This window comes from Leucopleurus acutus (genome assembly GCF_964270905.1).
Source record: "Leucopleurus acutus genome assembly, chromosome: 11".
In the NCBI taxonomy this organism is placed as follows: domain Eukaryota; kingdom Metazoa; phylum Chordata; class Mammalia; order Artiodactyla; family Delphinidae; genus Leucopleurus; species Leucopleurus acutus.
Window position 1 is genome coordinate 70,474,616 of NC_139152.1, and position 22,413 is coordinate 70,497,028.

Here is a 22,413-nt window from a genome sequence, read left to right on the forward strand (position 1 = left end):
CTAACTTGAGATACCTCATCTCTGAAGTAGGAATAATATTCATGCCTACTTATTAGAGCTGGAAGGATTTAATGCAGTATTTCTGAAAGGAGTTCATGCACCATCTGCATCAGTGTTAACTGGAATACATTAAAATTAACAATTCCTAGACTCATACTATGTGTACCATAAGAATACAATAGTCTGATATACGCATTTTCAGTGAACTATCCAGGTGATTCTTTCTCATAACGACTTGTAAAAATCATTGTTTTAATAAGTAACAGAAGTACCTATTAGGAGAATACCCCATACATACTAAGCACCCAGTACATGTAAGCTGATAATGTAACTTTAAAGTTTGTTGGTGTTTTCCAACCTTTCCAAAATATTTACTGAAAATTTAAAAAATTCAGTTAATCAACCAAAAATATTTCACACATATTGCCAAACTACCAATTAGGCAGATTTGGGATTGGAGTTATGAAAGACTATCATATAAGGCAGTAATTCAAATTTACTATTTTGGAAGTCCTTTAATACACCCAGAGTCCATAAGTTTTGTTTCTTTCTCCAATAACTGGAATTAGAAAAAACAAAACAAAACAATAAAACCAAACAACCTTAGACTTCCAGGCTGTGGCTGAGTACAGTAAAATAAATTGTAGAAACATCTTAGATGTTCAAATTTTTTTAAAATGAGAAAAAGCATTTCATATGAAAGAACTTCAATCTAAATTCAGTTTTAGACTTTTATATTATTTTTAATATAGTCATATCTTCTAAATAATCACTTTATAGCCATATACATTCATTGTCAATGAATGCATCATAATTAGGAGGTGATTTACAGTAGTGGTTAAAAGCATGGACTTTTGAATTACACAGACCTGAGACAGAATCTCTTTTCCATCATATATTAGTTACTTGACCGTGGACAAGTTACTAAACTCCAATTTCCTCATATGCTGTTAGTTTAATAATAGTTCGTGTCTTACATGATTGTTTCAATTATTAAATAAGATAATGAAATGTACATGAAGTCATTAAACCATTGTTTCACAGTTGCTCAGAACATGTTATTTACATGTAAGCACTGTTTTAGATGCTGAGACTATACAAATAATCTATAAATTAGAGACTTGTTTTGTTTTCTTATCAGCCCAGGTGCCTTTTCTTTGGAACCTAGATAACTTTGTCTCACTTTCTGTCTTCCTCTTTTACCCTCCATTAAATATGAATTATTAACATCATGATTTAATCACTCAGTTTGTAAGGAAATATTTAATTTGTTAAAATTGTCAATAGACGAAACAATGCCTTTCCTACATCACTCAAATTTCATTAAGGAATGAATCAACTGGTAAATTTTGAATTCTATGATAGATTCATTAACATAATTAATAAATTCTATCAAAAAAAAACCCCTGAATTTTTCCCCAAATTGAAAAAATTAGTTTTTTTTCCCTTGTATTTCTTGGAAATAGAACCTACATTCTTTGGTCAAGTCAGTGAAAGCTGTTAAAGTGATATGAGTGTAGACACATTACTTAAAAATCCTCCTAGATTACTTTAAAACCTATGAATACTTTGTCAGTATAGTCCAGCTGTAACATGACCATATGTTTCTTGTCATTTTTAGGTCTATTTGGACACAACTGATTTCCTTGTGTGCACTCATTTTAATAAATTGTCTTGAATATATTCTGAAGAAAATTATTGGTTTAACAAATCACATTTACTATTCTTAGACTATTCCAAATTCCTATTGCTTTCACAATCCAGACTCTATTTTGCTTTGAAACCAAATGGAGAAATTGTAAGCAATTTAAATTAAAATGATTAATGTTATACATTATATTTTATATGGTAAGACCAATAAATTGACTTATCAAGAATGTTGACATAATATGTAAAGCTAGTTCCCTAATTCACCCAAAAGGTATCTTTGTACCTGTACAATCTTTATCTATATGACTCCTAAAATGGCTAAAAAAGCAAGATTAATCACATAAATTATGAGATTAAAACAGTGAAGCAGTGGCATGGAGATTGTTATTGTGTTAAGTAAAAGTGCGCCTTGTAAAATCTTTTAGGTATTGTGAGAGTGATGTATAAACTTTATTGCAGCAATTATTAAATTTACTGATGAAAATCAGAAAAATGGTGAAAATTAATGTATTTATAATAAATTTAACTATTCATAGTAATACAATTTACATTAATAGTAAATAAGTATATTTGAAAGAATAAAATAGGCATCAAAAGAATTTAACTAATGTCACTTTCTTCTTACAAAACAGAATACTAATTGTTAGGGTGACTATGAATGGAATTTATGACAGCTATTTTTAGTAGTGCATCAGATCACTACTTATTAAGTACCTACTTATTAGTGGTGTGTTGATTGATAATGTGTAGCTATAAATACATTAACTTGAATTTTCCAGTTGAAAGATTTATCAGAAAAAAAATTACAAAATATCTTTTTACTTTTCAAAGATGATCAGTTTAGTTTGCTTTAACTAGAAGGGCACTTATATTTTTTAATCGATTTTATAGGAAACACATGACTCAGATTCATCATTGCTCATATTAATTTGGACCTCCTGTTGTAACATCCCATAGCAGAAAACAGTTTATCCATTTTATAAAATAGCAAACAAAATACAGCTTTGAGTCTAATCTGGAATTTTGATTTCATTAAGAGTGAGCTTGATCTATTTGGTCAAGTAATATTGTCTTTTGACAGTCTCAAGAATCAAATTTTGATTTGCAGGAGCAAAAATTTGATGAGTATTGTAGACTAAAAAGTTGAGCCATGGTAATTTGTAACGCTGACAGGAAAGATAACTTGCTTTAGGCAAAATCATGAAGTAAAGATTTTCAGTCTGAATCCTTCCAGCTCTTGTATGCGGTATTTCCTGTTGTGATTTTTACATTCTTTGGTTGCCCAGCAACCTCTCCTTACCACAATATTTGAAAGGATTATCTCATCAATTGTCAAAGTTCAATTAGCAATCAGTTATTATTATCACTCATTTCATAGCAATTTGATATGATGGAGAATATTTTGAGAGGATGTGTTTTGACCACTCTGAGAATGGTTACAAGGAATCAGCAGAAAGTGAGGGTAGAAATATGTACTTTGGTGCATGAATTTAACTGAACAAATCTGCAAGCATTAAATTACAGATACTTCAAATACACACTTAAGTCTTAGAAATCTTCTTGACTATTAGTGACACATTTTCCAAATGTTTGTCCAAAATAATTGGATATTCTAAGTGATTTTCAAGGACACTAATAAGGTCATGATTGATTATCAAATTATGGTGGATAAAGATAACACATGTAATAAACAAAATTTTTGTGCTCAGTTATATATGATTTAGAGATTGAGAAATGTTGATAATAGAAGTACAAATTGCATTAACATAATTAAAATTTTTTAATTTGGATATTTACTCAAATGGGAAAGCCTCTTTATTGTAATTCTATAAAAAGCTAAGGTTATAAATATTTTAATTTAGGGAAAAGCCATTGTTCATTCCATTAGCAGAGATCAGTTTGCCCTTTTGAAAATAACTGACTTAGATAGGTTGATTTATGAATCAAAGAAATTAGTTTTTAGGGAATTATTCTTCTTAAATTTATCCTTTTATTAATAGTATAATTATTTGTAGGTAGGGAATTCTAATTCAAGAATAGATCCAATGCGTTATAAAAAGAAACGTGTAGGGCTTCCCTGGTGGTGCAGTGGTTGAGAGTCCACCTGCCGCTGCAGGGGACACGGGTTCGTGCCCCAGTCCGGGAAGATCCCACGTGCCGCGGAGTGGCTGGGCCCGTGAGCCATGGCCGCTGAGCCTGCGTGTCCGGAGCCTGTGCTCCGCAACGGGAGAGGCCACAACAGTGAGAGGCCCGCGTACGGCAAAAAAAAAAAAAAGAAAGAAAGAAATGTGTAAACCCTCAATACTGTTCAACAGTACTCATTGTTAAAATGCAAGCTGTAGTTTGTTTATGTGTTTATTTTCGAATACGAATGAAAAACTTCTGCCAACTATTGACACTGTCTCATGTGGTGCACAACTGTAAGATTACAGATGTAATTTGTAGTCAAAACAAGACTACTTTAAAAGAGAAGAAGTTCGTAGAATTGAGATCATTATTTTAACTTTTTAGAAATATACTCTCACTTACTGATAAAGTAAAAACTGTAAAATAACTGTGTGGCAAAATATAAATATATTTAAAAGTTGGAGTGAATTAGATTATTTTAAAACGGGAATATAGGAAATGTCAAACATTTAAACCAATGTGAGGTATTTCATGGGGAAAAATGCATATAATATTTTAAGAGTTTAAAACCTTGGAGATTGAAAATGGGATTGCCATTTATCTCTGTGTGGTACTTCGGGCACTCTGTTTCCTCGGTGACACAAAGTGAAGTGAGGGAGGAGGAGGTAGATAGAAGGAAAACTTCTCTACATCTCTTCCAGACCTTTGAGTATACCATAAATTAAATACTTTTGCTATAATTAGCTTTCAATTATGAGTGCTAACAGCCTCCATTGCTTTATTTATGCATTGACTTTTGGTGACTTTTATACACTAAAATTGTATTTATCTGCAGTTAGGCAGAAAGATTATAGGTTATGTTGGCTATTGTAGTTTAAGTTGTATTAACAAACACGTAGTATTTTGAAAGTATAGACTCAGTTTCTAAATATTTTTTATTCACTGTCATTGTTTACCCTTAAACAATTAAAGTGATAATTAAATTTAATGAGTATATGCCTCATGAAAATTTTCATTTAATAGAAAAGGTATTGAGAATCTTTTCACTGTATGTTTGATTGAACCATTTTAAAGAGCTGGCTATTTAGGGTATTGCTTTTTCCTCCTATAAGACATGAAATTTGAACATTCTATGTTCTTAATATGATTGTATTTTTCTATGAGTATATACAACTTACATATTTTCTCACATAGTGAATTTAACTTTTGAGTAATTCTTTGAAGAGAATATCTAGACAGAGTGACATGGGAAGCTGAAGCAACTGTTCAAATAAAAAACTACTTTGGTCTCAAATATGTTTTTCAGAATAGATGTCCATATCCAATTATCCAGAACATGGTCCCAAATCTACATTTCAGTCTCAATGTTAAAAACAGAAGAGTAAATCATCTCAGAAGATTTGGGGATTAATGAAATGATTTCTACTCTGGACTTAAATTGGAGTAACTAACTGATGATGAACAGATTAATGAGGTGGAAGGGATTAGAATTTTGGGGATTCATGACCTTGTTATCTGTGTATCTTTATAGTTTGGAAATACAACCCCTTGAAACTCATATTTTAACCTTCAAATTTTATTTAAATTTTATTTAAATTCAAAGGAATTTAAATTAAAAAATAAGGAATTTAAAGAATCCAAACAGTTGCACAAAATCTCTAATAAGAAATATTTTCAGAGGATGTCATGTATAAAATATGTGGTAAGGACAAGTAACCAAAAGCCAGTTCAGAAGGGGAACATAACCAGGAAGACAGTGTGTCATGAAAGCTAAAGCCAAGAATAAGTGGAAGTGTGGAAGCTAAAAATAATGCAAAGGATATACATCTCTCTCTTTCATCTATATAGGTACACGTGTACAAATATATATACACACACAGATATATACATATAAACATGTATATGCATGTATGTTTGTGTATATACACACACACATAAATATATATATAGAGAGAGAGCACTCATGACAGATGTGTAGATACACACACGTGCAATGATTTTGGAACATATAAAAAATAATAAAGAAGATGTTTTCTTGGGGTAGATAAAAAATACAGTTAAAAGCAAAGGAAAAACATGGGACTTCCCTGGTAGCGCAGTGGTTAAGAATCCGCCTGCCAATGCAGGGGACACGGGTTCGAGCCCTGGTCTGGGAAGATTCCACATGCCGCGGAGCAACTAAGCCCGTGCGCCACGACTGCTGAGCCTGCGCTCTAGAGCCCGCGCTCTAGAGCCCAACTACTAAGCCCACGTGCCACAACTACTGAAGCCCGCACACCTAGAGCCCGTGCTCTGCAACAAGAGAAGCCACTGCAATGAGAAGCCCGCGTACCGCAACAAAGAGTAGCCCCCACTCACTGCAACTAGAGAAAGCCCGCATGCAGCAACAAAGACCCAACGCAGTCAAAAATAAATAAATGAATTTATATTAAAAAAAAGCAAAGGAAAATCAAAAAGTAAGAACTAATCAAATCACGTTGCATTACAGCCTTTTCCCTCCTAACAAGAATAATTCTGAAATGAATAGAGAAGAAATTCAAAGCAGTAGAAATACAAACACTGAAACTCAAGGTAGTCAAGGGGATAAACTGCTTATTTCCAAGTTTGAACATCATGGATTGGGTCACTTATATCATTGCACTGGTCACTTTTGCCAGTAATGGGAAAGATACCAGAGAACAGGAAGTCAACATTAAAAATTTTTTTTTTGAAAACCACAGCTCTATGAGCTTAATAAAGATTCTAAGTAAAATTTTAGAAATTACAAAAAGCCTTTCTTTTTCTTTATTTTCCAAAGTAAATGAATTTAGATTTCTTAAAAAAATAGTCATTAATATTTACAATGGGAACATTAGGAACAAATATTACAAATTTTGAATAAGATTTCTAAAGTAATAGATTAGAATGACAGAAATATATCTTGATTTTAGGAAGGCATTTACATAATTCTACATGACATTCTTTTGGTCATAATATAAAAAGGAGGGTGGATAACATATTTAATGTGTAGTCAAGTTTATGATTCCTATTGATCAGGATGAAGGTCTCTGGTAGTGTTTTGAAGGGCCATATCCTTTTACATATGTATAGCATGGCTAAAAAGGAAACATAAGTTTCTTGATGAGTTTATGTTATCTGATTTCCAGCTCTAACATCCTTCAAGGTAAAATTATTCCAATTTCACAGATAAGTGAACTGAGTTTCAAAGAGATTAAATAACTTTTATCACATCTAGAGACTAGTTACTGTAGATCTGGGTTACAAACTCAGGTCTGCATGACTCTTCCATTGTATCTCCTATGAAGACAAAAGACATACATATTAAATTATGGTAACACAAATTTGGGAGGATATGTTAAAACACAGAATGACAGAATCAAGAACTGGAAAGTGTGGGATCGTGGGTCAGAAGAAACAAAATGAAATTCTTTTGAAATTAATATTAAATTTTAGAAGAACTCTTCAAAGAATCAATTGAACATGTACAAAATGGCAAATCATGTTTTATCAGTAGATCATGTAATATAAAGTTTGAGTGTGGGCTCTATTAGTCAGTAGTATGGTGATAAAAAATGTGTTGCGTTAATGGTTATATTGATGAGGCCAAAGAAGAGAATTACATTTTCATCTTCAACTGCTAGAGGAGATTGAGAGCAGTGTTTTCAGTGTTAATCCTGGGAGCAATGTTCTAAAGGACATGCTGCAAACTGGCAAATATTGAGTGAAATGTGCCGTACGGACATCTAGAAGAGCAAGTGCTTTCTCTGCCATATCATATATTTCACATATGTTTGTTTCATTTATACACCATTATTGTACAGCCAGTTTTTCTATGATAGCTTTATAAAAATTCCCCAAGAATACTGGCTCAGTAAGAAATGGAATGTTCCAATGTCATGAGTGTAGTTGTATGACAGAAATAGTTCTAAATGACACACTGGTTTCCAGATTATATTTTTATAACTGGAAAATATCTACTTTATAAATTGCACAAGGTTATAGTTTTTCAATGAGAATGTAAAAGTGCTTGCATTAACAAGTTTTATGTACTTGTTTTATATCCACACTTGTTATTGCCGCTAAAATGTGTATTTTCCGAAAATGTTTATTTTCCAAATTTGTATTGTGCTTTTCCAAGATGCTTTTCTTTGATGTCCATAACTGCTGAAAAGGCTCCCTTAAGAAGAATTTTAAGTGTAAGTAATCTTTCAGTCTGTTTAAAGTATAAAAATAGAGGGTATTTACAGTCATACCATATTTTGTGCTTGAAATCTGTCAGCGTCTTATTTTCATAGCAATTAAATAACTCAGCTATTCATGTCACATTCCAGTCTTTTTCAATGGGTACTCGTAACAAAGAATTTAATATATGTATTTTTTAAATTATTGCAAAGACAGAGATCTCACATAATGCTTAATAACAGAATATAATTAAACCTGTCTTTTTTGCTTTGTGTTTCTGAGACAAGATTATTAGAGCCTTATCCAGAATTTTAAAATATAGGATATACAGCATTGAACCATGTAAAGATAAAGAATGTTTGGTCAGGTTTTTTTTTTTAAGAGAAAGGTTATTTGTCCCCGATTCATAATGGAGAAGCTTTCTTTGTCAAAGTGTTTTCTTAGAAAGTTGACCCACAGTCAACCTGTAAAGAAAACATAGAGACAATCTTAGTTGATTGATCAGCTCAAACCCAGTTTTAGTAATGAAAGGATCAAATTTAAGATGAAATGTGATCCCTTTGGTTCACATTAGCATTTGCAATTCTCCAGCAAACATCCAATTTCACTGTTATCTTAAGTAATCTTTCTTGAAGCATTTTCCAGAAGTCGATGTCAATGGCTGGTCTTTGGAAACGCCCCCAGAAGAATATGTAAAAGCTTACAACTCACCTCATGGAGTCTACCTAGGTCTTGGTATTATATGTCTTTATTGTGTACCTTTTATCATTCAAAGTGAAGAAAAGTTTTTTCTGATTTCTGAGGTATGCATAGAATACTATATATATGATTAGCCAGTTAATAAAAGAGGGTGAGAAAAGCCAAGAAACCAGAATATTTTTAAGTGTCTGGCAAGCATCCTCCAAATGAAAGCAAAAGTTATTACCGTTAGTTTAGTTTAGTGGCAGTATTCATCTTTTCTTTGGACTTTAAGACTTAGATGTGCCACAGAATATTAATACTTATAGGTTCATTGTTTTCTCTAACACTAGTGCAAAGTGGGTGCAAAGAAAATACACAGTAGCTATTGTATCAATAAAAGAAAATATTTCCCAATTTTTAAGTCTGAGTTTCTAATTTAATTGATTTGAATAGAATTAATAAAATACTTTCCATTCTTTTTTTGGACTGTATCATGCCAGTGAGTCCTAAGGATTTTGTTTCAGGGTGGAAGCAAGAACAAGAGGGATTCCTATTCCTTCTCATTATCCCAAGTCTAATATCTCTCTCTCTTGTGCTCTCTCTCTCTCTCTCTCTCTCTATATATATATATATATATGTATATATTTGTCTATATAATAGTATATTTGAGTCTTTCCATAAACATCCATGAAGTGCTCTTTATTTCTCTTCATAATAAACCCCTTCACCTTTGCTGTTTGTCAAAAAATAAAAGGATGAGACAAGCTCAGGACATTCTGAAAAAACAATGATTTTAGGATGCACTAAGGTGTCCTGAATTGCTTTAATGGACCCATGGTGTGGATACTATTGTCAAGTCCCTCACGGTAAAATTTTGACAAGTTTGCTTACCATTTGGGTGCATATACCACAAGAGCATCATTTAGCACACTTTAGGATTATTTTACAGAATGATAACATGACTTACAGAAGAATTATACAAGCTATTTCCAATAGAATAACTTATTATCTGAGACTCACGTACCAGAGAACCAAAAGCATAAATTATGTGAAGACTAATCTCTACATAAGGGAAAGAACATTGTCTGGATATCAGAACATCCGATCTCTCATTCTAGCTTTGCTATGAACTAGCTCTGTGTGTAGAAGAAGTGACTGATTTCTGTTTCTTACTTCTGTCCTTCATAAGATGTCCATTTGAATTCCAAAAAAGTATATGATAAATCACAATGGTTTCAATCATATGAATTTTAATACAAAACATATAAAATCAATTTCAAAAATCTTCTGCATATACTGAAAATGTTCATTAAGAATGGAATAACTATAAGCCTTCTTTAATTTCTTCTATTAAATGCAGGTACCCAATGGAACCTGAAAATATTGAGCATAACTTCTTCTTTGCAAAAGGGAAACTAGAAAAAGACTGCTTCCCACAGAAAATTTATTGACAATAGGTGTTCAAGTTTTTATACATTGAACAATGTCCCCTTTTATATAGTCAGGGGAAGATATTTTTTAAGTCTTTTTTTTTCTTTCCATCACCCCACCTACACACAAAATTCTGTTGTAAAGACATCACTTCTATAAGGAGGTATTCATTGTTGATGTACAGAAGTCTATGGAAACCTAAGTTTACAAGAAAAAAAATTATCATTCTAACCAACTGCATAGTCACAGAGATGCTTAATAAAAGTTATCTGATGATATAATGAAGTCACTTCTTAACTAAGTGCATACAGTGGCAAATATTTTTCAAGATTCACCATCCAACAAACTACGTTTTCTCATTTGAAATCCTTCATGTCACTTTTCGACATTCAGATGAAATTTTGAAAGTAATATGATAACATTAAAATATAAACAAAAGTAGCATTAACTGTGAACTGATACTCAACTTCAGAAGTTAAAATAAATGTAAGTGTGTATTAGAGTAAAAGTATGCTGACTATGTGTAAATCAAAACTGCCAAAATGAGTTTTTGAACATCTGATCCATTGTTTTCCCTCCAGAGGATAAAGGGAGCAAAAGAGGAAGGTAGCCAAAAAGGAAACAGGAGGACCTGCTTCAGTAACTGGACATATTGATTTAATTGGCTAAGAAGTCCATATGCTAATACTCCTAATAATCAGCCATTCCTTTTGTGTTTTGGTAACATATATCCTCATACAATGTATATCAAATGGAATTTTTTGATTTACATCAGATACTTCAAAGTTTCCATTTTTGAATTCCCCTAGTCTTATGTAAGTAACACATTGTCTATTTTGTTTAAAATATCTAATATCTCCCCCAACATCTAGGGCTCCATGATGCAAAATGTCATTTTGTCGATCTTCTGTTCCAGTATTCACTTTAATTCTTTTGATTACAATTGGATTTTCAAATATAATCACAAAGACATCTCCTGTTGATGGTGATTTTCCCCAAAAGTATTCATCAACACTACTATAAGCCTTGCTTGCATCATAATTTTCAAAAACACTCATGTTGGTATATAGACTTGCAGGAGGGTTATCTGGGATATCAAATGGCTCCTCTTCAAAATCATCATCCTTCAGCTTATTCTCAGTTCCTTTATATGATGAGTAATAACCCATGTGCTGAAAGAGAGATGGTTTAAAACGAATCACATTTTTCTGAGCCAACAGACCGCGGAAATGAGTTAGTAGCCAATCACAAGGCATTTCTTGATAAAACATTAATAAAAAGTGCGCCAAACGTGGGAGATCATGAGAATGATAAAGTTTTCCAATATAGCCAAGCTTAGAGAATTCAAGGGTTACCCAGTAAGTTCCTACTAGGGATGTAATGACTTTCTTGATGGCAGTAAAGAAATTTTTTGAACAGCGAACATCATCTTCAAGCATTACATAATAGTCTGAAATATTGGCACAAAAATTAAGCAAAAAAGCATAATCTACATTTTGCTTGGAACGAAATCTCACTCTGTCTTCTGGATCATTGTAATTTCTTTTAAGGCCACTCAGGATTGGGTAATATTCCTCTGGAGCATGTATAACCATTAATCTTCCTGCAATAATATGGTGGGCAAATTTCTGTGTAATATCCTGTAACATGACCTCACGCCAGGATGAATTAAAGTCAGCTAGATGAACCACCACTGAAATTTCCTTCAACTCTTCGTAGCTGGATTGCTCAAAAATTGACTTGATTGTCTCAAGTAAATAATTTCCTTTTTTTCGTCTCACTGATGAAAGTCCAATTGTAAGAAACCCTGAACAAAAGAATTCAGAAGGAAGACAAATTAAATGTGAAATTAGGTTTTGAATAACATAAAAAAAAGATCTTTTTTCTTTAAGCCTGCTACTCTATTAAGTAAATCTAAGTGAATGATTATATATAGAACATTTTGTCATTAAAGACTTATGCTAAATATATAAAGGTTATAGTACTTTATATATAATTGATACTTTCTATGGAAAAACTGCACCTTAAGCACAATGATGTATGAGCTCTATTGCTTAAACATTTGTTTATGAAATAAGATATATGGTTTAAAGTGTTCTGCAGCTTAATATTCTCATATATGCCCATTAGAGAAGATAGATATTTAAATAACATTGACACTGTTTTTTTTTTTTTAAAAAAAAAAACCTGCAAAAGGAGATAAGAATTCATCCAGTTAAGAATGACAAACTAGTCTCAAATGATGAAAAAGAAAATTAAGGGTCACTCATTCTTTTAATCACCTTTAAGTTTTTCATAGAAAACATGCCATATATTTGCATCTTTCTTTAATCACTGTGATTATCTTGTACCAGAATAATTCATAACTGGACTTCACAATTTTATTTTGAAATTTATCTAGTATGTTAATTAGAATGAAAACAATATCATAAGCTATTTTTGAAAACCTGCATTATTGCTTAAACGTATGATGTATTGTTCTAAGACATAAATGTTACTGATTTCTTTTTTTTTTTAGCTGCCAACACTTAAAGCTTTAGGATATTTTAAAAAATAATCCTTAAGGCCAACTTTTACTAAAAATTCAAAATATCTGGTAATACTGTGTCTTCAATATAGAAAGCAACATTTATCTTGGGCCAGGTAAAGTTATATCCTCAAGACAGGCCATGTTTTCTCCAATTTACTATAGAACTCACCAGGCTCACTCTCATCCTGTTACTATAGGTCTCTAGATTTTCCATCTCTGTTTTAATGGGTTTTGTCATCAACTATAAGACTGAACCATCAGGCGTGGTTGTGCTCCTACCAGACATTGTCTGGATGTACCGCAGCTTTCTTATCCATTTATCTACTGAAGGACATCTTGGCTGCTTCCAAGTTTTTACAATTGTGAATAAAACTGCTATAAACATCCATGTGCAGGTTTTTGTGTGACATAAGTTTTCAATTCCTTTGGGTAAATAACAAGGGATGTGCTTGCTAGATCATGTCATAAGGGTATGTCTAGTTTTGGAAGAAACTGCCAAACTTTCTTCCAAAGGGGCTGTACCATTTTGCATTCCCACCAACAACAGAGGAGATTTCATGTTGCTCCACATCCTTGCCAGCATTTGGTGTTATCAATGTTTGGCACTTTGTTCATTCTAAAAGGTGTTTAGTGCTATCTGATTGTTTTAATTTGTACTTCCCTGATGATACATGATGTAGAACATTTTTGAATATGTTTTTCTGACATCTGTGTATATTCTTTGATAAAATATCTGTTAATGGACCAAAGACCTTAACAAAGACCTTAACAGATATTTCAACTGATTTCTTTATTGTAAAACACATTTTGTAGTAATTTTGTCTGGTGAAATTTTTATTCAGATATTTGAAACCTAAAATTAGAAATTAGATATTTTTAGAGAATAAAATAAAACCTTGTGAAATGGCAGTTCACCTCTGAGAAGCGTTAGATGTCTTCTAATTAAAATGTTTTCACTTTTTAAAGCTCTCATTCTCACCATGACTCAGAACTGAATAAAATTTCAGAGCCACCATTTGGAAAATAGGGAAATGTTTATATTCACCAAGATCATTGTTTCAAGACAGACACCTACATGATTTGATTTGCGCGATACTGAAAAAGCCCCTTCCAAGAAAAATCTTTTTTACTAGTCTATTAGAGAGGTAGAAATTTACATGTTTCATTGAAATACCTGGGCTTACGATCCTGTCTTCTACTGAAAAGCTAACATGTGATCTGTTACAATTTAACTCAAGACACCAGCCCTCATTAATACTCAATAACAGCCAATATTTATAGAATACTTTCTACATAAAAGGCAGAAGTCTGAGTATTTTACATGTAATATGCATCTTGAATATTCAAAACAGTCTTTTGAGATAGCTTTGCACTTATCAACATTCCTGTTTTATAGATAAGGAAACTAAGTCACAGTGAGATGAGGAAACTCGTGCAAGGTGTAATACCTAGTAAGTAGTGTGTAAGAGCAGTAGACATTTGAAATGGAAGAAAGATCTAAAGAAAGCTGAATTGTTACAATTTCCTCAACCTGGTGATCACAAACTCATTTGCATAAACACTTCTTAACAGGGAACTCAATTTTTGTGGTCTCCACACGATCTACTAAGAAGTTCATGATATCATGGTGTATCACTTATTCTAAAATTCATATTTTTCACACAGAAATATTTTAAAATCAGCTTGTATATCACAACTGATGGCATCTTACAACTTAAAACTGATAATGCTTATACTTTCTTAGTGGTACATCAATTAGATCATGATACTTTCTGTAATCTATAATGTCTTGAAATCCATGAAATGTAGTATGTTACTTCTTGGATCCAAAGTGTCTATAGTGGATTGAATAGTTTCCTCCAAAATTTCATGTCTACCTGGAACTTCAGACTGTGACCTTATTTGGAAATAGTCTTTGAAGATGTAATTAGTTGAGGATCTCGAGATGAAATCGTATCGGATTCAGATTAGGCCCTAAATTCAATGACTAGTGTCCTTATAAAAATAGGAGAGGACACAGAGAGACAAGAGAGACAAAGGGACGAAGGCCATGTGAAGATAGTGGCAGTGATTGCAGTTTTGTTGCCACAAACTAAGGAATGCCAAGAGCGACCAGAAACTGAAAGAGGCAAGGAAGGATTCCCCCCTACACGGAATGTGGTGCTGCCAGCACCTTGGTTTCAGACTTCTGGCTTCCAGAAACATGAGAGAATAAATTTCTGTTGTTTTAAACCACCTAGTTTGTGATATTTGTTATGGTATCTTAGGAAACAAATATAATGACTTTCACTACTTCAAGCTGGTGGCATGTAATAAAAACCAAACCAATGTTTGAAACTGTATTACTATGGGAATAATTTTTTTTTTTTGTGGTACGCGGGCCTCTCACTATTGTGGCCTCTCCCGTTGCAGAGCACAGGCTCCGGACGTGCAGGCTCAGCGGCCATGGCTAACGGGCCTAGCCGCTCCGCGGCATGTGGGATCTTCCCGGACCGGGGCACGAACCCGTGTCCCCTGCATCAGCAGGTGGACTCTCAACCACTGCGCCACCAGGGAAGCCCGGGCATAATTATTTTTAAAAGCTAACTTTAAAAATGTTAAGTTAATTGATTTTTCCTAGTCTCTCTACATGGTACTATAGCAAACTGTTAAAAAGTTCATGTCACAATTAGGCATTTAATTTTTTTGTTGTTATTAATGGAATTGGATCGGTGAATAATTGCAATTTGTGAAGAAACACTGAACTATTTCCCAAAGAATATTTTATATTAGTAAAACCCATAAACTTTTATTGTTATACAAATGAAGAAAGTTATCATTTTAAAACAAAATATTTTATTGTTCTTGATTTTAAAAGTCTAAGGATACTTACGCTTTCTTTGTAAAGGCATGACAGCTAAGAAGCGATAGGTGACATTGATGGCTCCTGAAAAATTAGATAAATCTTTGAAAGTATGCACATAGCGTTCTGGATTCAGTTGATGTGTAGATGTTTCCCTTACAAGTTGTTTGTCTCCTTCCTGAATGCCAAGAAGAAGGCAGAGAAAAATAAATAAATAATAGATGGTCATGGATTAAATAAACTTTCTCCTTACACAATAAATATATGGGTCTGATACATAATATGGGTATTATATAAATCTCAGTTACTGGCACCACAAGCTGTAGATAATCATCTTTACCCTGAATTCCTACCTAGAGTCTCTGTTCCAGTTATATTCCACTTTTTATACTATGCTTACAATTGCTTTTCTACAGCATACCTCAATAGTGGCATTCTCTTGATAATAATAAAACATTCTCTTGATAATAATAAAAAAAATCTCTATTTGAAACTCTCACTGCCTTCATGTTAGAATTCAAATTCTTTACAATAATTTAAGGATCTTAAAACTTGACAGTAATCTCTTTTACAGTTTCATGTAAAGTTAATTTTCACTAGATTCCCCATATTTCAGTCATATTAAACTATTTACTCTTCTTCAAGCCCTTTCAAATAAAAGACCACACATTATTTCTATGATTTTGAAATTTTAGGAATGATTAGGAGGATGCAGCAGTGAACATAACAGTTGGAGTCTGGATAAATTATTAATCAAAAAATTTTAGTCAGTCACTTATGTGGCCACTATAATTGAAGGCTGTTGAGAATGGACAGACATGGTCCTTGTGCCATGGTAGTATTTTTTTCAAATGTCTTCAAGATAACTCAATTAGGATACATTTGTACAAAGTCTTCAAGGAAACGTCTTTAGACCTTATACTAGTCTTTTCCATGATGTTTTCTTGTGGGTGTAGAGGGGGAGGGGGAGTATTCCGACGGAGGTGAAGTTTGGTCCTTTTTTATTTAAGACCCTCATTATCGATCTGATACTGGAATTACGTCATTCAATCTTCAGGATGGTTTATATTCAAGAAAACGTTCATATTCAGCTTTAAAAATATCCTGTCAATCAGTAATTGCTTTGTTTTATCTCTCTTTAATATAAGTTCAGTTGTAGATTTTGATTATCTAATCACCATTGATCAAGCCTCTATTGGTTATACATTACTAGCAAAATGACTTGCTTGGCTTTTGTATATGGTTTAGTACCACTGGTAGAATATTAGGGCACCTAATTAGGAAGAAACGTTTCTTTTTTGGCAAAGTGTCTATTGTGCTGTGTGAGTTATGTGGATATTTCTACTATTCAGTATAAGAATGGCAGGTCAGGCATGGGCATGCCATTAAAACTACAGAGAAAGTGAATGCATTAAATAAACTTGGTCCTCATGTTTTTGGCTGTGGTCAATAAAACTTTAATCAATTAAACCTTGTTCTAAAATATTAGAAAGGATTCAAATACAAACTTTACCTCAACTGGAACATTCACTACTTTGTGTCAAATTTAAATATAAATGGAAAAGTTGACTACCTCAAACTTTTAAATCTATGGCAGGGCTGAAATTGTCTTAGAATAAAAATTGAGAGTAGTGAACCCTGACTGGGAAGAGCGATCAACCTGGTCCTTGATAAATGAAGATTCATTCTGAATATCTCTTCTGTATATTCAATTATGTTTATGAACCTATAGTTGCTCTTTAATACTGTATTTCTATATTTTAAATGGACTTGATGATTTAGACAAAGAAAAAATACTTTAGTCTGATTTATAATGTATTTGCCATCGGTAAAATTATAGAGTTTCAAAATACATGATATTAAACTTAGGAGGCTAGTTCTCTTATAAATGTACTCATTGAATATCCACTGAATTCTGATTATTTTAAATTCATTGCACATAAGTATTTTCATCTTTGTATTTCTGAAAACCTAAAAAACATCACGAAAGTTTTAAAATGAACAAGTTTAGGATTTCTAAAAGGTAACCAGAGACTCAGTTCTGCATCAGCTACTTTAATAGTAATGTAATGGTGTACACAGTCAATAGGGTATAGAAGAAATATCTATAAAAATCACAGTAGTCACAACACTGAATTGATTTTACCATTCTGGTCTTATGTGATATCACATTCTAACAGGATACTGAATATCTCTTTAAGAATTATATCGTGAACACGTAAAAATCCAGACTTTTTCTGTGATAAGACAGAGTACATTCATCCTGTTTCAAGGACATAACAGAATATAAAATGAAATGAAACTTACATGAAAGCACTTAATTAAATTCTCAAGAACAGGTTTCTTTACACTTTTCAGCATAAATAAATCATGCAACTTTCACCTGAGTCTGTCTTGTTGGCTGCTTTCCAGAAGCATCTATCTGAACAGCCGGGCTCTCCCTGGATACCTTCTTTCTGTAGCTACTATGCTGTAGTGTATTTCTCAGTAATAAGACAAAGCTTTATGACAATCATTTTCTGGATAGGAAGGCAATTCAATGGACTAGCTACAGACTAAATATATACCCTGGTGGCTACTTTGAAGATGCTCACAGCCGAGAGGCTAAGTTGATTGGATATGCAGTGTCTCTTCTACTTAGTTTGCCTTGTAATACTATTTGTCTCTTACACTGAACTTGGCTTTCTTTCCCACTGAAAGGCACATATGCCCCTAACATGTAAGCAATACACTAAACTGTTACATGCCCAGATTTGGGGGCCACTGATAGATTTTCTAGCAAGAAGAGTAGAATAGATGTGCTAAATAACTCCAGAGACCTTACTACTGTAATTGTTTATCTAATTTCTCTGAATTATAACTATTATTTCCCCCTGATTTAAGAAAAACAGAAAAAGGGGCTTCCCTGGTGGCGCAGTGGTTGAGAGTCCGCCTGCCAATGCAGGGGACACAGGTTCGTGCCCCAGTCCGGGAAGATCCCACATGCCGCGGAGCGGCTAGGCCCGTGAGCCATGGCCGCTGAGCCTGCGTGTCCGGAGCCTGTGCTCCGCAACGGGAGAGGCCACAACAGTGAGAGGCCCGCGTACCGCAAAAAAAAAAAGAAAGAAAAAATGAAAAACAGAAAAAGAACAACCTGCTAATGTCTCTGCTTAGAAAATTGCATGCATTGTGATATTTTGGAGTCAAGGAAGAAAATCAAGTCAGATAATTTTAGGAAAACTGAACAAGCACAGATAAAAGGGTTGAAAAGGGACAAGTATTAAAAAGAAACTGCATTATATCCTAGTAGGAGGCCAGTTTTCCATTGTTATTAAACATTTTTAGAAGAACAATTTTAATTTTACACAAATGATTTAACGAATATTTCAAATATTTATATATATTAAGCCTTGGGATAAAATTTAGCTCAAAATGCAATTTAGGTAAAAAACATCATCTAGTAAACAGTGAAAAATTAAACTAATAAAAATATTGTCATTGAATTGTCAATATGGGGGTATGCTTGTATTTAAAAACCCTTTTAACTCACTTTTTCTAACTTAATATAAGTATTTAAAAATAATTTCAATTTTTAAAGCTAAGAAGCAAACAATCTCTTCTCTGAACCTGGGATGATTTGCAAATTTGACTAGATATATGGCTAATGTAGCAAGAAAATTTTCATTGAGAAAGTACTCTTTAGTAAGAGCTACTTCATTAAATCACACTTTTTAATTAGGGGGCTAGGACCTATGTTTAGATAGAAATGCATAAAGAGAACAATAGTGTTTGACTTTCTTATGGATATACACTCTATTAATTCTTACACATTTTATAGTGAATTTGAAGCTGTTCTATTCCAAAAGGACATAAGGATGTTTGCTGCATACAATACTCTTTTGTCTACTTAAAGTTAAATATTGAAATTTCACTTCAAAGTGTCTTATATGCATCATTATTGAATACAACAAGCATCCTGCCAACACCATGTTTTTGATTTACAAGATGTGATATACTTCTACCAGTACATACAGATGCAAGAAATAAATTTTTATCACAAAATTAAATCATTAATCAAGAGCTCCTCTATGATCTTTAATTCTATTAATTAAAAAATAGCTGGATCGGGCTTCCCTGGTGGCACAGTGGTTGAGAATCTGCTTGCCAATGCAGGGGACACGGGTTCGAGCCCTGGTCTGGGAAGATCCCACATGCTGCGGAGCAACTGGGCCCATGAGCCACAACTACTGAGCCTGCGTGTCTGGAGCCTGTGCTCCGCAACAAGAGAGGCCGCGATAGTGAGAGGCCCGCGCACCGTGATGAAGAGTGGCCCCCCGCTTGCCGCAACTAGAGAAAGCCCTCGCACAGAAACGAAGAGCCAACTCAGCCAAAAATAAATAAATAAATTTATAAAAAAGAAAAATAGCTGGATCACCCAGGCCTTGCTCTACTGTCCTTAAATTTCATAAACCTAATAACCAGTTTAAAAAAATCTAAAATGCATATCATTAGTAAGTTTCTCCAGTTTGCTATGTTTACCTAAATCATGCCTAGTCAAATTCTATTAACTGTGCTAACTTCAGTATTATGAATTGACTAAGGATGATAGAACGAAGAGTCCACAAGATTAAGAGCTATACTTGAAAGTAAAGACTTAGGCAGAGTCAAGATCTAGGAATCTGACAGAATTTTGCCATCAAAGGACAATGCTAACGGAAGCAAGATGCTTTACAGAAGACTTCCTAAGAGGATCTGCACAAACTTAGATCATGTGGTTGGCTCATAGGATATATTTAGAATAGTATCTGGCAAATAGTAGGTAGTTACCAAATCATGTTCAATTAATAAAACATTTTACTAGGAAATGCTCTTTGTAGTTATTGTCAGATTCTCTCTAGCTGAGATATTAATTGAAACTTTTAGCATGCTTGTATGATAGAATGTATTTTCAGGTCCTCTATCTGTCCAAAGGCTTTGATTTTCTGAAATATGTGAACAGGAATAATTGCATAAAGATTAGAATTTTCCCAGATATCTTAAGCTCAATTCAGATAGAAAAAGTGAATTACTCTCCATATTGCTTTCATATTACTCTCATCAGACATGAAATTATATAATTATAACAAAAATGAATAATAGAAACAATTTGAGTTCTCACAATTAGTCAGAATGTGTCCTTTTGCATACTTTCGTAATTCACTTAAAATTCATTCATAAATTATCTACTAATTTTACCATTTTTAAACTATTGAATAGCTTTCACATAATATTATCTTTAGTTCTTAAGGATCTATATTACTTTTCAGTGACCATAAATGTATAACGCGGTGGTCATTTAGTGTTATTCCAAATCCAAATGAGATGTCACACATTGTAATAAAATGTTCCTTCTTAACAAAATAGCACAATTAGTATCACTAATTAGACAATGAGATTTAAAAATTTTTGATAATATAGAAAAGTAGAGAAAGTAAGGAGTAACATCTTTAAGCAAATTTTGTTTATTCTATTTACAGCAGACCCTTGAACAACACAGGTTTTAACTGTGCAGTTCCACTTATAAGTGGATTTTTTTCCAGTAAATACGTAATACACTACACGACCTGAGGTTGGCTGAATCTGCTGATGCAGAAGTGTGGATATGGAGAGCCGACTGTAAAGTTACACCCAGATTTTTCTGAGTGCCTGGAGGGTCAGTGCCCTTAAAACCCACATTGTTAAACAGTCAACTGTATTTCAAATTAAAGCTCACAAATTACAATGATTTTATGCAGTATTAATTCAGATAGGGATGATAGCTAACTTATTTGGAATTAGAGGTACATATTTGAACCACTATATATATATATATATATATGGCATTAAAGAAAACATTGCAACATAAACCAATTGTAATGTTGGTAATATATAATTAATATAAAAAGCAGCTAGATAGGAAATATACATGTTATAATTTTACTTAAACTAAGGCTATTTCAATGCCTGGGACTGAAGTTAGGTTACAAGTGGACTGTCTGGTTCAACTTAGGCTTTATTCTGAACAAAAAATAATCAACCTCCAAGACTTACCATAACATAGCTATCTTCAATGTACAAGTTCATAAACAGAAGGAAAATGACAAGAACTCCCAAGAATGAGACCGTAGAACGTTTTCGCAGGCATCGCATTTTATCTAGTGTATCAAAAATATGTTTCACTTGGTGAAATTTAAACATTCTCTCCTGTAGAAAAGAGGCACAAAATTATTAACAATTAATTTTGTATGCAAATATTTCTTCATCGTATCAGTCAAATCCAGGCCTTTATAAAATCTCACTATTCAAATCTTGGAACCAAAATTGTTTCCAATTTCATAATAAATTTGGCACAGGCTATTAATACATTAACAGAAGGATAATGCAGTGGTTTATATTGATGTAGAGTAAGTAAAAATGAAAAGCACAGTTATTTCTGAACAAATAAACATTGGTAACAATAATGTAAGAAAATAATACTTCTTTGATGAGAAAGAATAAAAATTAAAGAGAAAAGCAAACATTAAGGTAACATCTACCTCCTCATATTATAATGTAATGAAAATGAAAGAAACTAGAAGTATGGGCCTAATACTGATCTCAGAGTAGGTGCACTGAAAAGAGTGATGGGGAGAAAATCTGGGTGAAAGAAAGAGAAGTGACAAAGGAAGTGAAAGTTTTGGGGGCGAGTCCACACATATATTTGAGTTATAATTGCTTTGTTTATTTTTCCAGTAATTCTTGCTAAATCAAAGTAAATCCTGGAGTGGCATATCGACATTGCCTTGCTTGATCTACTACCTAGAAGTCTGGAAGTTTATAATGATTTATGGACTACAAAAAGGCAAAATTGGAGTCAGCAAGATTAGTGGAGGCCTAATGATTTTCCATTTCACTCTTCTACATTTTGTGATCTGCTCCATCATTTTGTGATTTGTAAATGAATTACAAATTCATCTAGATTACCATTTTTTAA

The 22,413-nt window shown here is 33.0% G+C and overlaps 1 protein-coding gene across 1 annotated transcript; it reads right to left on the reverse strand.

The window, feature by feature from the left end:
• Positions 1-10,736: 10,736 nt before the first annotated feature.
• On the reverse strand, positions 10,737-21,638 carry MGAT4C (MGAT4 family member C; the record flags this gene model as incomplete). Its single annotated transcript, XM_082850024.1, has 3 exons — positions 10,737-11,878; positions 15,474-15,621; positions 21,492-21,638. 3 exons carry the CDS (start codon positions 21,636-21,638, stop codon positions 10,737-10,739), a joined length of 1,437 nt encoding a protein of 478 aa, XP_082706150.1.
• Between the last annotated feature and the right edge of the window lie 775 nt (positions 21,639-22,413).